The 17,257-nt window shown below is 38.4% G+C and overlaps 1 protein-coding gene across 2 annotated transcripts in view; it reads right to left on the bottom strand.

The window, feature by feature from the left end:
* Window positions 1-17,257, bottom strand: part of KIF13B (kinesin family member 13B) — a 188,827-nt gene that overhangs the window by 118,890 nt on the left and 52,680 nt on the right. For both annotated transcript variants that reach the window (XM_084886371.1, XM_084886372.1), the window contains exons 3-5: window positions 6,247-6,259; window positions 2,683-2,743; window positions 205-297 (exon numbers count right to left, since the gene is read on the bottom strand). In XM_084886371.1, coding sequence (XP_084742497.1) covers window positions 205-297; window positions 2,683-2,743; window positions 6,247-6,259 — 167 coding nt within the window. The remainder of the gene's footprint in view (window positions 1-204; window positions 298-2,682; window positions 2,744-6,246; window positions 6,260-17,257) is intronic.

The raw sequence follows: 17,257 nt of genomic DNA, 5'->3' as shown, positions 1-17,257 counted from the left end.
GTGGACTGAAAGGTCCCAGGTTCGATTCCGGTCAAGGGCATGTACCTTGGTTGCAGGCACATCCCAAGTAGGGGGTGAGCAAGAGGCAGCTGATTGATGATTCTCTCTCATCGATGTTTCTAACTCTCTATCCCTCTCTCTTCCTCTCTGTAAAAAATTAATAAAATATATTTAAAAACAACAACATATATCATTTAATATTACCAGTTTGTCCGTAGGCAAAGACACATGCATTGTAGCCATCAAAAGCATTTTGAAGAATACTCTCCCCAAGGCACTTAAAAACATCATCTTGACCTAAAAGAGAAAGAAATAAAGAAAAACAAAGAATGTTTTAAGACAAAACTGCACATGATTAAAAAAAAACAAAAAAAAAAAAACTCAAAAATGCACTTTTTTGTCAGCTTCTCTCCAAAAAAATATTTTAAACTTGATGAAGGCTCCCAAAGGCTAATGTTCTTCAGGATATTTAAGTTAGTACCTGAGAGAAAATGAGTAAAAAGTTCCTGACACTATGAACTTGAATTAATAAACACTGACCAAAAATCTTCTGCAATATTTTAAAAAACTAATGAACTACTAATTCTATAAACTGTGATTATAAATATATGAAATTTAAGCTTGGGACGTAGGGGGAATTGAAATTAACTATATACCATTCAGCTAATGCTTTATTCAATAGCTACTGAGTTCAAAACAATCATATATATAAATTCCCTCTCCTTTTCCTCAGTAATTTTCACTGGAAACATTTATTTTTTAGACAAGCTGTTAAGGCAGAAAATACTATTCTGGGACAAAATTTCAAATCTCTCTATAATTCACGGTAGCCTGTTTTACTTCTATCACCAAGGTTTTGAAACTAGTGGTCTATGGTGACTAGCAGCAATTCTCCAAGGGCTCTTTTTTTTCTTTACTCAGTGGCAATTTTAAATTACAGGGTTCATAATATATACCAGCTAGGACAAAGTGGAAGATATTGAAAATTTCTTCTAGCTTTCTACCATGAACATAAATAATAGGGTCAAATGCTACAGGCTAAAATCAAATGTGATTAGAGAGTTAGAACTTTCAGTCCACCTCTCCTCTAGGGAGAAGAGAGGAGCTGGAGATAGAATCGATCATCAGTGGCCAATAATTTAATCAATTATGTACTGAAGTCTCTATTCCTATATAATAAAAGGCTGATACGCAAATCGACCAGAGAAATGAACAGTCGCTATAATGCACACTACCACCAGGGGGCAGATGCTCAATGCAGGAGCTGCTCCCTGGTGGTCAGTGTGCTCCTACAGGGGGAGTGTTGCTCAGCCAGAAGCCGGGCTCACTGCTGGCCAGTGCAGCAGTGGTGGTGAGGAGCGAGCCTAAGCGCAGTCAGACATCCCCCGAGGGCTCCCGGACTGCGAGAGGGCAGAGGCTGGGCTGAGGGACCTCCCCCTCCCCCGAGTGCATAACAGAAAAGGACAGAGTTTGGAGAGCTTCCAGGTTGGTGAGCATGTGGAAATTTAGGGAGAATGGTGCACCTGAACTTGCGACTGGTGTCTCTGGTCCAAGGAGGGGAATCACTGGAACCTCGAATCTATAACTGGTTGGTCAGAAGCACAGGTAACAACCTGGACTTGTGATTGGTAGTCTGAAGTGAGGTGTGGGCAGTCTTGTAGGAGTGAACCCTTAACCTGTGGGATCTAATGCTATCTCCAGGCAGACTGTCTCAGAATGGAGTTGAATTGTAGGACATGCACCTGGTGTCTGCAGCATTGCTTGGTAGTGGTGTTGGGAAAACACCTCTGCCCTCACAAACTGGAACTGGGATCTGGACACACTGTAAATATGAGAGGCCTGGAGGCTATTATGTTTGTTATGTCTTAAATGCTATAAATAGTATTCCATTATGCCTCACTTCCTAGTTAATTTACCAGATTAATACATCATCAACATACTTCCGACAGTGAGGCATTCTGTAAAGTCATCATTGGGCCAGCTAGACCAAACTGACCTTAACTTTTTGAAACAGCTGTAGTACTGCTGTTTCTCATGATAAAAGTCAATACAATATGACACTCAATATTTAAGAGTGATTGCTTAGAAACAGGTGTGATAAGCAGTTAGGAATAAAGGCAATAAAAGGCTGTCACTGTAGTCCTAAACTTGTGGTGAAAGGGGGCTTGAGATAGTCATCATCAAAGAGAGCAACAGAATTCCAGAGCAAATTACAAAGAACATTGTACATTACTTTTCAATAGAGACAGAAAACAGAACACTGAAAGGGTAAGTGATTTACTCAAAGTCACAGAGGCAGTCAGAAGTAGGGCCTGGGTTAAACTCAAGGTTTCATTTTCTCCCTGGCTTTGCATTCGTTACACCAAGCTGCCTCTCTAGACCACATCACAGATATCTAAGGGATTCTAAGTGGCTACTGCGTGAGACTGGTGCCAGATAAGGCCTCGAATGCATGTAAGATAACCTCAACCGTGTATCCTATCAATCTAACTTGATCACCTTAAACCAAGAACAGCTCACTGTGAAGCCTTCATTTCCCAACCAATACAAAAACTCTAACAGCAAAGACTAGAGGAGATTCTCCATACAGTTTTTAAAGTTAAACAAAATAATACTATGATAATTTATAGAAAATAACATTAAAACACCTTTTCTGTATTATCAGCAGTTAATGGATATTACCTGCATACTTTTCTCTGACAGATTCATCCATAGACCAGAAACAATGATCATATGCAAACACCTGTTGAAAAATAAAAATAACAGTGCGTATTAAGAGCAAAACCTTTTTTAAAAAGAACAAAAACTTAACATACTTATAATATTATAACAAAGTCATAACATTGATAACATTGTTCATAAAAGTGAAATAAAAACATTGTCTCAGAATGAAGATTATTAAATTACTAGAGACCTGGTGCATGAAATTCGTGCACGAATAGGGTCCCTACGCCAGGTTGGCAATAAGGGCTGATCAGGGCCTTCTGGCTGCCAGTTGGGGCCTCTCTTCCCAGTCTGTCAGCTATTGGCTGGGGCCTTCCTTTGTTCCGTGCTGCCCCCTAGTGGTCAGTGCTTTTCATAGTGAGTGATCGAACTCACAGCCTCCTGGTCAAACTCCCAGAGGGACACTTTGCATATTAGCCTTTTATTATCTGGCCACTCATTTTGTATATATGCCCAGTGTGTGAATTCATGCATGGGTGGAATCTGGCCAGCCTGGCCAGGGCGGTTGGCTGGCCTGCCTGCTGGTCGAACTCCTGGTTGAGGGTACAATTTGTATACTAGCCTTTTATTATATAGGCTATACACTGAGTGGCCAGATTATTATGCATTCAGAGATCATAATCTGGCAAATCAGTGTATATAAAAGGCTTATAAAGATTTCTTTAAAAATAAAATGTAGGTGCTCTCCTCTCCTGAGCCTTTCCCTTCTCCTTCTTCCTCCCTGCCCCAAGTACCTTCCTCACTCCCAAGCTCCATGGCCCTTCCTTTACCTCTAACGCTTGTTTTCCTAAGCCCATTTCTTCTAGGAATTACTTTTTCTACCTCTGTGATTTACCAAATAAATTTTCTCTTACAAAAAATAATATGTAAAGATAATTACTATAGCAAGTTGAAAATAGCTATAAAATAGATTCTTTAAATAAATTATAACACATCCATGTGCAATTTTGTATAGCTTTAAGATTGTAAAAAACTAATAAGAAAATTTTCATATATTAACATAAGTTTAGACCATGATCACATTATTTGTACAAAAATTTATACAGCCCGGCCAGAGTGTCGAGATCCTGGGCCTGGTACTAGAAATAAATTAATCAATTAAAAAGATAAATAAATAAAAACACCTTCAAGAAGGGAAGGATCAGAACACCCATTTTTGTGCAAAACAGCAGGCAGAGGAGGCATGTGCTCCCTGGGAAGGGGCAGTGATGGAGAGCACAGCCCAGAAGGGCAAGCAGAAGCCCAGGAGCTTAAAACACGCAAGAGACAGGAGCCCTGGAGCCCAGAAGCTACCATCCAGCTGCAACTAATCTTCAACATTTTTCCAAAGCGAAACATGTATCTCTCAATAATGGTGGTGGTTCACTGTGCTAGCAATTCTCCAACAGGAAGAAGATGAAAAAAAGAAGGAAGATGGAAGGTCGTCTCCAAGGTCTGTGTGTAAAAATTTCAGGTAGGGGCTGCTTTTCCAAGTACATTCATCAGCCAGGGGGAGAAGCATTTCAGCAGGCTAAGATAAAATAAAATGTGAAGCTCAAACTAAGTTTCTTCTGTTTTAGCTTTCAACTCTCATCTCTGATCATCTTATTTACTTCTATTTTTAATAAAGTTACGTAGGAACCACTCTGATTCTTCTCGGGGCCTGAGCGCCTCAGGTTCCATCACCATACCTGTATACTTATCCAGGATCTGGCTTAAAAGGCACTCTTCTCTCCATTATTATGAGTTGGTTTCTTTTCTTTCTCTTTTTAATTTAGGGATTCCTTAGAACAACTGAATTTCTTATTTTCAATTCCAGATGAAAAGCTATCACTAAAGTAACTATAATAATAGCTGATAAGTCAATGCTAGGCCACTGAGCTACAAAGGACATGGAGGTACAAAGAAGTTAAGAACCTAGTGGCTGGCAGGAAGGGATGGGAAGGGGGGCTGGGAGTTGAACCCAGCCTTTGAGCTAGCAGTCTGTTCACCAGTAGGCTCTCTACTATGAGGCTAAATGAGCTTTATTCCCCCAATTTTTGAGTCCCATAGCCTGGTACAAAGTTGGAAACTAATGAACACTCAATTCATATTTACTAACAACACTGAATAGTCTTCTTTAAGTTTTAGCAATTTCATAAATTATTACAAGAATTTTCCAGCCATGGGTTTCCTAAAGCAGACAAGCCCTTTCCTTTCTAAACAACCATTTTTCCTTAACTATTTTAATAAAAACTTTTTGTTCAAATACCAGAGAAGAAACACTCATTCATTATAACAAAGTCAAGTAACACAGAAGCATAAAGTAAAAAATAAAGGCCTCCCATTCACCAAGCATACCGCTCCCTAGAGGTAACCAAGATGTTAATAACATGGTGTTGGTCCTTCCATAGTTTTTATATCAACACGTTTTATTTAAACATTAGTATATGGTGAATCAAATAAAACATAAATAGTTTTAAAATAGTCATGTGATGTCTCCTCACATCTTCACTGAAATCTCCAGCCCCTGTTCTAACAAAAAAATAAAAAAAATAATCTAACACCGATCTGGCCAGTGTGGCTCAGTTGGTTGGACTGTTGTCCCATACACAGAATGGTCTCGGGTTCAATTCCTGGTCAGAGCACATGCCCAGGTTTCAGGTTTAATCCCCAGTTAGAAAGCATGCGGGAGGCAACTGATGAATGTGTCTCTTACATTGATGTTTCTTTCTCTCCCTCTCCCTTCCTCTCTCTCTCTCTCAAATAAATAAAAAATAATAATCCAGTACTTTTACATAGAAAAAAATGACATAAAACTAATAAAATTAGTTTTGCATATATAAAGAAATGAGTACCATATTAAACTATTTTTAAAAAATCATTCAGAATTCCAAATAGCCAGGGCTATAGATATTTTAGCAACAAGAGAGGTTAAAATTACAACTCAACTATAGACTCTAAAACTAAAACAAAATTCTGAGAATGCAGATAAGAATCTGAATTTCCTGGAAAGTCTCAAGTAACTTCAGAGAATGGTCAATTCAAAAATATAGTTCTGGTGCCCACTTTGGCACACCTATAAATTCCCTGAGATACAGGAACTGACGCAACCCAAGGAAGTTTCTTTAGAATCTGGCCTCAAATCTAAGATGAAAGCATGTTCCCTTCTGAGGAGGCTGTGGGCCAGGGCAGGTTTCTGTTGGCCTGAGAATGTGTCCCTAGTTGTCTTGGGAGCAACAAAGATGAGTCTGCCTGGTACAGTTCTGACCACAGATTGGAACAACAGGTTTTAAGCCAATCCATGGTGAAGAGCGAAGCACAAAAGGAATCTGTGTTGCTGTTGCCAGGAGACTGGCCATAATTGGTCAGAGTACAAATACAGTTTTTCCATAAAGCCCAAGTCCCTCTTATGCCAATAAATGGCTTCGGATTTATGAATAGGCTGATTACTTTTACCGAAGTGGCAACGGGAAAATACTCTTTGAGAAGAAAATTGCCAGTACTTGAAAAACATGCAACCCACATCTTTACAAGCATCGCATAATACACCAAATCTCTTACCTTTGGCTGGCTTCTGAGTTCCCCAAAGAGATGTCATCATTGACATGAAAGAAAAGGGAAAAGGTTCAAGAAAAACTTTTTTAGTATAAAAGACTTTTTGAAGGGTAAAAAATTATAAAAAATACCATGTAAATTTTTATTAAGACTAAAAAATGTTAACTTTAAAATCAAACAGCAATTTAAAATATAGGATCAATTAATACCTATTAACTAGTAGGGTAGAGTACTAATTATAGAAAACTAACTTGTGCCTCTATGGTAGAAGATTAATTTTAACTTTTACTTCAATTTAATTTTTAAAATACTAATATTTCTGCCTTATACATTATTTTATCCTTGTATATGTCTTTTAAATTCATATTTTAAAATCTTTACTTTTTATCATCTTATTTCACTTCCAATTAGTTTTATCTGCTTTGATACAGCAGCAGCTTCCTCTCTTTCTACAGAGGCCCTTCTACACAAAATGAATTCAAAGAAAAATAAGTCAAATGAACAACTAACTTTTTTGCAGTGAATTTACTGTCTTACTCACTTATTACTTCCTATACTCCCTCGGTTGCTTCTAACCTCCCTCCCTCCCAAAACTGCCACTTACATCTCCTCAGGTACAGGAATATAATTCAAACCAATGTAACTCTGAGATAGTTTCAAACTTATGAGTAAAATCATAAGGAAAGCACAAGGAACATGCTTCAACCAAGTTCACCAATTGGTAATACTGCCGTGGCTAATACATCATTCTCTCGCTCCCCACCACTCTCCTCCTCTCTATATAGATACATATATACACATACACATACACACACATATATTATTTCTTTCTTAACCATCTGAGAGTAAGTTACAGACATGCCCCTTCAGCTCTAAACTCTTCAGTGTACAATTCCTAAAAACAATGACGTTCACTTACAAACCAACAGTACAATATCAAAATCAGGAAACTGAAGAATAAATGAAAGCACTTTTGAAACTAGAGTGAAACAGAAACAATGACTCGACCTTTAGGAATAGTTGGTCTCTCTCGGAGGGTCAAAATGCCAGCTCAAACTGAAAATTACATGGAAATGCTTCCTTCCATGTAAATCTTGTCTTTTGTCTCATAAAAGTTTCTCCTAAAATGACTTTAATGTGCTATTTGTATTAAATAATTTCAGTAAGAACACAAAGGAACATCTCACAAATGAGTGACAGTTGTCTAATAGGTTTTGTAGTAATAGCTAATGTGGCTAACATATAAAAGAAAATAATTTCTCTGGAATAAGAGATATGGGAAACGTTCCCAAGGAAACGAATTATGAAATACCACTAGGAGGTACTGACATATGCCATCATCTTTTTATAGGTCTTTAGAGGCAAAGCAGAGTCTCATCGATTGCAGTCAGCTTAGTTATAAACCTGGCTGGAGGTCGGAACACAGGCAGCACACATAAAATGCCCACGTTAGACCAGGCACATGGCATGCTACTTCACTTAATTCTCACAATAACTGTGCAAGCCACTACTACTATTCCAGTTTTATTGATGAGAAACTTAAGGCTCGGAAAAGTTAAATGACCTGTCCAAGATACAATAATAAGCAACAATGACTCTGGGATGCAATACTAGGTCACCTAACTCCCAAGTCCATGTTCTTTTCCTCTCCCACAATGGTCAAAATAGCCGCATCAAGTTTCTTCTAGATTTAAGAATCTCTGAGTCATATATTAATAACTGCCTCCACTAACAAAAGTATTTTCCATTATTAATTTTCCCCATTCTAATTATTACCCAATGAAAGATCACCACTTTGTACTTATGCCAATGTAAGTTTACTTATTCGTCTATTTACAAAAACTCAAACCTGTCTTTTCTGGGAGAAAAAATAAGATATTTGGTATAATATTTTAATTTTAAATAAAATATTTTTATACAAAAATCAGCTCTTCCTAGGCAACAACCAACAAAATACTAAATTTGACCATCTATGACACATAGCAGAAGACTTCATGGGATTAACCTGTATTCAGAACATAATAATAAAAACAGAAAAAGACCAGTAAATTAATTACAGGGCTAAGTTTCCAGTCAGGGATTCTGGTGGCTGCAACAGTAAAGCTCAAATAACCTACAGAGCCACTGGAAACCCAAAGATGTAATTACAGCTCTGTACAAAAATAAATAAGTAAATAAATTAATTAAACAAAACCATTCAAAATGTAGTGGCAGTCTAATCCAGCAATGCCTCACTTATCCCAAAATTCCTCAGTAAGAAACCTCAGCTAACCAGATCACAGTGGAGATTTAGGAAGCAAGGAATATCAGCCTAACCAATCAAAAGAGACGTCACAAGGTAAAAGCATGAAAGTCTTAGTTTCTCAGCTGAGTTTAATTACTTGATTTTGTGGTTGTGGCTTAACTTCATTTTTGAAATACCTTCAGACTTACGAAAAGTTCCAAAAATAGTACAAATAATTCCTGTGTACCCTTCATCCAGCTTTCTTAAATGTTAACACATCATATAACCAGTTATAATGATCAAAACCAGGAAATTAACCATCAACACGATTTATTAAATGAACTAGAGCCAACATTTTTTTGCCAACTGCCCCACTGATGACTTTTTTCTGGTGCAGGATCACACATCACATACAATTGTCACGTCTCCTCCAATCTGGGACAATTTGACTCTCATGACTCTGACACGTGAGGAGTACTGACCAGTTACTTTGTAGAATGTCCCTTAATCTGAGTCTGTCTAATGCTTCCTCATGACTAAATTCAGGTTATGCACTTTGGCAAGAAGTGATGCCACGCCCTGCTCAGTGCGTCATACCAGAGGCACATGATTGATGTCCCTGCCTCATTACTGAGGATGGTAACCTCTGACCACTTGGTTACAGTTGTATCTGCTAGGTTTCTCCATTGTAACACTATTAGTTTTCCCTTTATACATTTTTCTTATGGGGGAGACTTGAGACTACATAAATATTGTATCTCACCATACCTTCACCCACAAATCTCAGCACCTGTTGATGAGTCCTGCCTGATACAAAGGCTGCTTCCCACTTGGTGACTAAGATGTTAACAGCCATCTGTTAACATGGATGTTAACAGCCATATGTTAACATGGACCAACATGGATGGATGTGCTTTTTAGGAAAAGGACAGCCTGGAAGCAACAAATGATTTGGTTGCATCTATGAATAAGGTATTCACTTCCTTCTTTTTACTCATCTGTCTTATGCTCATTTCTTATTTAAATAATAAATCACACCAAAAAATTAAGTCAAATTATATTCCTAACATTTAGAATGCCACCATCTGAAGAAGAAACTTAGTGATGATTTTATATATGTTGGTGATCTTTGTTAATTTTTATTAACATTCCTGGCAATTACACAAATAAAACTGATATTAGGTCCAAACATAAACCACAAAGTATGTGTAGGTGTAAAACACAAAGCAATATCAGTAGAATGATGTTATAAACCAATTACTGCTGTCAACTACCAAAATCAAACATTATATCCAAATACCATCACTTCTTTTAATTTTAAAGATTTAAGTTTATGAAACCTTCACAATTAGAAATATTTGGAATCTCTGTTTTAACAAGATCCTACTTCATCCCGCTCTATAATGGATGTATACCTCACAAAGAGCTTATTCTAATACAGCCAAACTACGTAATGATGTTGTTGCTTTCTTGGACTTAGCTGGCAGTACCAAGAACCAAACAACAATCTGTGTGATGATCATCACTTTTCCTGTCACCCCTCCCCCAGTGTGTTTTCACATAAGAAATAAAGCTGACCCGACTGAAAATTTAGACACTGACAAGATTCACAAAGGATGCTTATCAATTTTTGCTTATCTAGCCAACTTCATAATACAAATATCACTAAAAACCCTATTCATTATTTCTTTGACATTTGGAATGCTCCATTCAATTTTGAAGAATTAATTTTTAAAGTATCAGTAATAGAGTGGGATACTTTGGAAAATAGCATTCAGGATATAGTGGTTTAAAATGCTACCACTGAAAGAATAAATCAAAGCACTGGAACTGTGTAGCCTGGACCAGAACAGACTAAAGGAAGACATAATGCCCATCTTCAGGTGTGAGAAGACACACTCTTAGGGTAAGGGGGAAAGCAGACTTATTCTAGGTCACTTCAGAGACTAGACCCCCAGCACGTCCTGCTGGAGAAAGTTAAAAGAGGGAATATCTCTTTAATAGGATTAGCACTGTGAGTTTTGTGTGTTTTTTTTTATTTGTTTGTATGTTGTTGTTTTTTTAAGAAAAAGAAACAGTAAGTTCACATCACTGGAATTATCTAAAGAGAGAATAGAAGAGCATCTAATGAGGATGTAGAATGAATGAAATGTTACACAAGATTACTTATATAACTTTTTATTTACAACAAGAAACCAAACATTCAACAAGTTATATCTCAACATTTCTATCAGTGACACTTGTAGAACACTAGTACATCAGCGGTTAACCAAGTTAGGTGGTACATCAGACTCCACATCACACCCTTAAAAGATTCCTCCTCTCTAGCAAGTTAGTTAACTTCCTGTATTCCACAGACCTACACTCAGATAATGCCACTCACTCTCACTAACAACTCTGTTTATATAAGTCCTACTCATGTGAGAAAAATTCAGGGCAAATTCATTCTCCCTCAAGAATCCTTCCACAAGAACCCTAACCAAAACTGAGTTTTTCTTCCCCAATTCCTGTTAGTCAAAATGATCTCTACTGCTCAGGTATTACCTATCATTTTGTCACATTATATAAACTTTTTAACCTATGGGTCATCTGGATAGATTATTGAAATACTCTTAGACTCCAAGCAAAGAAAGGTCTTATAATTTTTACTTTTCTCAGTATTTGTGGTTATCTAAGGTTTCACATTTTATCAATCTACACAGTGTTTCCCAAAGTGTGATACGTGTACCCTCAGGGGTACGGGAAGAGTTTGGTGGGGGTATGCGTTGCACCGGAGTTTGGTGGGGATATGCACTGCACTGTGCTTAGCGGCACCTAATTCTATGTTCTCATGAGTATGAGGGGTACTCAGCGTTACGAAAATTATAGAAGGGGTACACATATGTCAAAAGTTTGGGAAACAGTAAGGCCTGGTGTACAAAATTCGTGCACTCTTGTGGGGGGGTGGTCCCTCAGCCTGGCCTGTTCCCTCTCTCAGTCTGGGAATTCTTGGGGAATGTCCGACTGCTGGCTTAGGCTGGAGAGCAGGCCTAAGTCAGCAGTTGGACATCCTTAGCGCTGCCAAAGAGGGAGGAAAGGCTCCTGCCACTGCTGTGAGCCCGGCTTCTAGCTAAGTGGTGCTCCTTCTGTGGGACCACACTAACCACCAGGGGGCAACTCCTGCATTGAGAGTCTTCCCCCTAGTGGCCAGTGCGCATCATAGCAACTGGTTGTTTTGCATATTAGCCTTTTATTATATAGGATAGTTCATCAGCTTCCTTGTCTGTAGTAATGTGGTGATTGAATTGGATTTATCTGGAAAAGGTTTTTACTGATTACGAAATTAATTAACTCTCCTGTACCCTCCTCTCACCCTTTCTAGATCCAGATCCATAATTCAGTCTCCAAGCCAGAGGTCATGCCCTCAAGATCCTCAACCCAATATAGCCCACAGCTATATATATATATATATATATATATATATATATATATATATATATATATATATATATATATATATATTTTTAGTCCTCACAGTATTGACCAAAAGTAGAAAATCAGAAGATTTCACATGAGAATTTTCTTGAAAATTCAGAAGATCTGAAAACACTAGGCCTGAATTCCCACATACCGACAATGCTATCTTCCACATGGACCTGCCAGGCAGGCAGCCGAGTTTCAAATTCCTGCTATTAAGAAAGAAAGAAAAAAAAGAAAAAAAGGAAAAAAAAAGAAAAAAGAAAAGAAAAAGAAAAGAAAAGAAAAGAAAAAGAAAGAAAGAAAGCAGAACAGATTTTCTTCATACTCAAAGAAATTGGAGACTCACAAATTCACATCAATAAAGAGATGGTTTCCAAATCTAATTCCAAGAATCTAAAATGGAGTGCCACCATAATCATATCAGGACTATACTATAGAGTCTGCCCACCCAATTACATAATGCAATCCCCTTTAATTCCTCAACACACAATCCTGGCTATCAAACCCTAAACCAGGAATCTCAAACTGAAATGTCCCTTGCAGCAATAATGTCATTAGAATTAGTAGCCCTTGTCTTTACAATAAGCATATTGTAAAGAAATTCATATATCTAAAATTCAGACTTAAATTGGAAAACCCTGGGACTTCTGGGGGAACAAAAGCATACTTTAAAAGGTCTAAAGCACATATATTTGTGTACATTCAATAAATGTTAGATATCATTATTGTGATTTTGATCCATGATGCAATGGGTTTTAAGTCAGCTAACAGATTGACAGAAACTGAAATTTCTAGCTCATTGCTAGAATTATTCTCCAAATCCATTACCTATTGAAGACATCCTTAACTTCCTTACTTGAAGAGTCAATTTCCATTCTCAACTAAATAATTACTACTTGCAAAGGCATAAACTGCTTAATTAACTAACTGAAGATTACTGTGTTTACCCCTTTCCTGGAATATAGTTTTCATCTTTGAAATGTTTCTCTCTGCCAAAACTGGTTTGGCTCAATGGATAGAGCGTCTGTCAGCGGATTGAAGGGTCCCAGGTTTGATTCCGGCCAAGGGCATGTACATTGGTTGCAGGCACATCCCCAATAGAGGGTGTGCAAGAGGCAGCTGGTTGATGTTTCTCTTTCATCAATGTTTCTAGCTCTCTATCTCTCTCCCTTCCTCTCTGTAAAAAATCAATAAAATATATTTTTTTAAAAAGAAATGTCTCTCAAACCTATGCGCTCTTTCATTCAGCAATATTTACTGAGTATTCTATATATATAAAAGCCTAAGCAAAGAGCCAACCAGCCAGTAGCTATAATGTGCACTGACCATCAGGGGACAGACATTCAATGCAGGAGTGGAAACCACGGGCATGGAAACATAGAACAGACTGATGAATCTAAGAGGGAAGGTGGGAGGGTGGGAAGAGATTAACCAAAGTTCTTATATGCATACTGGGGTCCCTCAGCCTGGCCTGCACTGATCAAGCTGAAACCAGCTCTCTGACATCCCCCGAGAGGTCCTGGATTGCAAGAGGGTGTAGGCCAGGCCAAGGGACCCAACTGGTGCACAAATCCATGCACTGGGCCTCTAATCTACTCTAAGACAGATGCTAATCTCAATATTGGAGAAACTATTGAGCAAATCAGATAAAAACCCTAGCCCTATAAGATTTCAAATTATATTACAATAGAATAAATATGGAATAGCGCTATAGAAAAAAAGTGAAACAGGAAAGGGGGTGGGATAAGGAAAGGAGCTGGGATTGACCTTTTGGTCAGGAGAAGCATCATGGAATGGTGTCTGCTAGAGGCCTGTGGGAAGTAATGGAGTGGGCAGCACACACAGTAATGCCTTATTTCATCTCCCCCTAGGTCTGTCCTAACTGTGCTCTAGCTGCCTCCAGTCTCTTTTCTACGATTCTTCATTCACCAATATGTATCTAAACTACATAGAACTGATAGGGTCATAATTCTGCCTAAAACCCTTCATTGGCTCCCTATTCCCTACAAGATAAAATTCAAACTCCTTAAGCAAGAAAGACTCTTCACACTAGCCTGCGTGTAAACCAGGAGGTTATGGTTTGATTCCTGGTTATGCCCAGGTTACAGGCTCTGTTCCAGTTGGTCTCCAGTGTAGTATGCAGGAGCTAGACGATCAATGATTCTCTCACATCACTGATGTTTATATTTCTTTTGCTCTCCCTTCCTCTCTGAAATATATATATATATATATATATATATATATATATATATATATATATATATATATATATATATATATATATATATATATCTTTAAAAAAAAATGGCTCTCCACAATATCACCTCTTCCCACCTCTCCAGAGATAGACATGAGAAGCTTAGAAGCTGAGACAACTGGAAATTGCTGGCCAGAGAGAAGGAAGAAATCCAGAGAAAGAACTCAGAAATCTGAGTTCCCCTCCCTCCCCATCTTTGACTGAATACTAAATTGTACATGCAGGTGAGACTCCAAGGGACCATATATACATATATACTATTTGGAAAAGAACTACTACTGGAAAAGAAGGTGTAGAATGAACAATTTACAGAGCTCATACAGGGACAAGAGTCACAACCAGCCACAGTATAAAGATCTTGAACGCTAGGGGGCATTTGGCATTGAGCCCAGAAAGGCCACAAGTTAGGATTAGGGCTAAACTCACCCTAGTAAAAAGGCTACTTTGGCCCCAACTCAACAAAGCTTTAAAACAAGCCAAGCCCTAGCTAGTTTGAGCATCAGCCCTAGGACTGAAGGGTCTTTGTTCAATTCTGGTCAAGGGCACATACCTCAGTTACAGGCTCCAACCGCAACCAATTACAACCAATCGATGTGTCTCTCCCTTTCCCTTCCACTTGCTCTAAAAATCAATGGGGAAAAATATCCTCATGTGAGGATTAATTTAAAAAAAAAAAAAAAAAAAAAAAAAAGCTATAGAAAGAGGAAAAAGAATTAGGAATTAAATTGAGGCCACTACCAAGAAGTAGCAATGTTTTACCGCCTAAGAACAAAGCTGTAGAGATATTGTGATGAACAAGAAAATGCCTGAACCAGCAAGAGCAGAGAGAACCTTAAATCAAGAAAATCCCTACATTAGACAAAAAGGATTGCTAAACTACATACATCAATAATCATCCCAGGTTTCTTTATGCTTTGTGTGAATTACCGTATTTTTCGGACCATAAGACGCACTTTTTTTCCCCCAGAAGTGGGGGGAAAAAGTCCCTGTGTCTTATGGTCCAAATATAGCCTACACATATACTGTAAAAAAAAAGTTTTTTTACTTGCCCGGCTCTGTGTGGTCTCTGTGTGCTTGCCCGGCTCTAAAATGGTTCTAAATGCTGCTGTTTACTTTACAGCACATGTGTCAAACACAAGGCCCGCGGGCCAAATCCAGCCCGCCAGGCCTTGCAATGTGGCCTGCACCGCGCTGTCATCACTGCACTCCGCTGTCAGTTTATGACATTGTCAGTTTATGACTGTTCAGTAAACCATTGGCCCGCGATTTAGGCTGGATTTTAGATTTTGGCCCCTTCTCTGATTGAGTTCGACACCCCTACTTTACAGGGTTGATTACATGTGTTTATGACTGTGATGTTGGGTTTTAATGCACATAAAATATTTTAGGACACTATTTGTTTCAGAATCTTTTTTTCTTCATTTCCCTTCTCTAAAAACTGGTGCATCTTATGGTCCGGTGTGTCTTATGGTCCGAAAAATACGGTAGACAGTAATGGGCTATTGAAGAGATTGGAAAGGGGAATCAAATAATCACAAAGTTCAATTAAAACCTTGGCTTTTTCTTAAGAGTTACCTATTCTGATGTCTTTAAAAAATGCAATAGCTCTGGCCACTGTGACTCAATTGGTTGGGTGTCTTCCCGTGCATCTAAAGGTCGCCAATTCAATTTCCTGTCAGGGCACAGACCTGGGTTGCAGGCTCCGTCTCCAGTAGGGGATGTGCAAGAGGCACCCAATCCAATGCTTCCCTCTTGCACTGATTTTTTTTTTTTTCCTCTCTCTCTCTCTATCCCTTCCCCTCTCTTTAAAAATAAATATTTTTAAATAAAAAAGCAATCTTTTTAAAGATATAAGCAACCTAATATATTCTAAAGATATGTTTGTGTGGGTTGTTAACAGTTTTATTGAGATATAATATATATACCATAAAAGCATTCATTCTCGGTGAACAATTCAATGAATTTTAGTAAATGAACAGAGCTGTGCACCCCTCACCACAATCTACTTTGAGAACATTTTCCTCACTCCAAAATGTTCCCTCAGTCTAACTGCAGATCAACCACATGTCCTACCCCGGCCCCAGACAAACACTGATCTGCTTTCTGTTCTTTGTCTTTTCTGGATATCTACACTAATAAAAGGGTAATATGCTAATTATACCAGACATCCAGTTGTCCTTCTGGACAAAGCCACGGTGGCAGGGGTCGAGGCAGAAATGGTGAAGGGCAATCAGGCCAGCAGGAGAGGGCAGTTAGGGGTGATCAGGCTGGCAGGGGAGCAGATAGGGGGTGATCAGGCCCTCAGGGGAGGTTAGTTAGGGTGATCAGGCAGGCAGACAGACAGGCAAGCATTTAGGAGCTAGTGGAACTGAATTGTGAGAGGAATGTCCAACTGCTGGTTTAGACAATCAGACATCCCCCGAGGGGTCCCAGATTGGAGAGGGTGCAGGCTGGGCTGAGGGCTCGCGCCCCCACCCCTCATGCATGAATTTTATGCACTAGGCCTCTAGTTTTGTATAAATGGAATCATACTAAATGTGATCTTTTGCATCTGATGTCTTTCACTTAACATGTTTGTGAGGTTCATCCATGTTGTAGCATGTTATCAGTTCTCTGTTCCTTTGCATTGATGCTGAAGAGTATTTTGTTTATCCATTCACCAGCTGATAACCATCTGGGTTGTTTCCAGTTGGGAGCTATTCTGAATAGAAGACTTTCATTTCCTTTGCATAGATACTGAGGAAAAGAGCAGTTGGGTCACAGAATAAGTGTATATCTACCATTTTAAGAAGCAATCAAGCTGTTTTCCAAAGCATCTGTTACCATTTTAGATTCCCACCAGCAATACAGTTACAGTTGCTCCACATCTTCACTATCGCTTAATACTGTCTGTCTTATATATAGTTAGCTTTTCAAGTGGGTATGAAGTGGCACCTATTAAGAGACTTTAATTTGCATTTCCATTAGGACCAATGAATGAAGTTGAAAGCCTTTAAAGAAGTATTTACATTTCACTTCAAAGGCAAAAACTATTTCTCACAATCTAGTTTCTATCTTTAAATATATATATTTTATTG

The sequence above is a fragment of the Pipistrellus hanaki genome, assembly GCF_964339955.1.
Source record: "Pipistrellus hanaki genome assembly, chromosome: 5".
NCBI classification, from domain to species: Eukaryota; Metazoa; Chordata; class Mammalia; order Chiroptera; family Vespertilionidae; genus Pipistrellus; species Pipistrellus hanaki.
The sequence above is the reverse complement of the archived record's forward strand: the minus strand, read 5'-3'. Positions and strand labels throughout refer to the sequence as shown.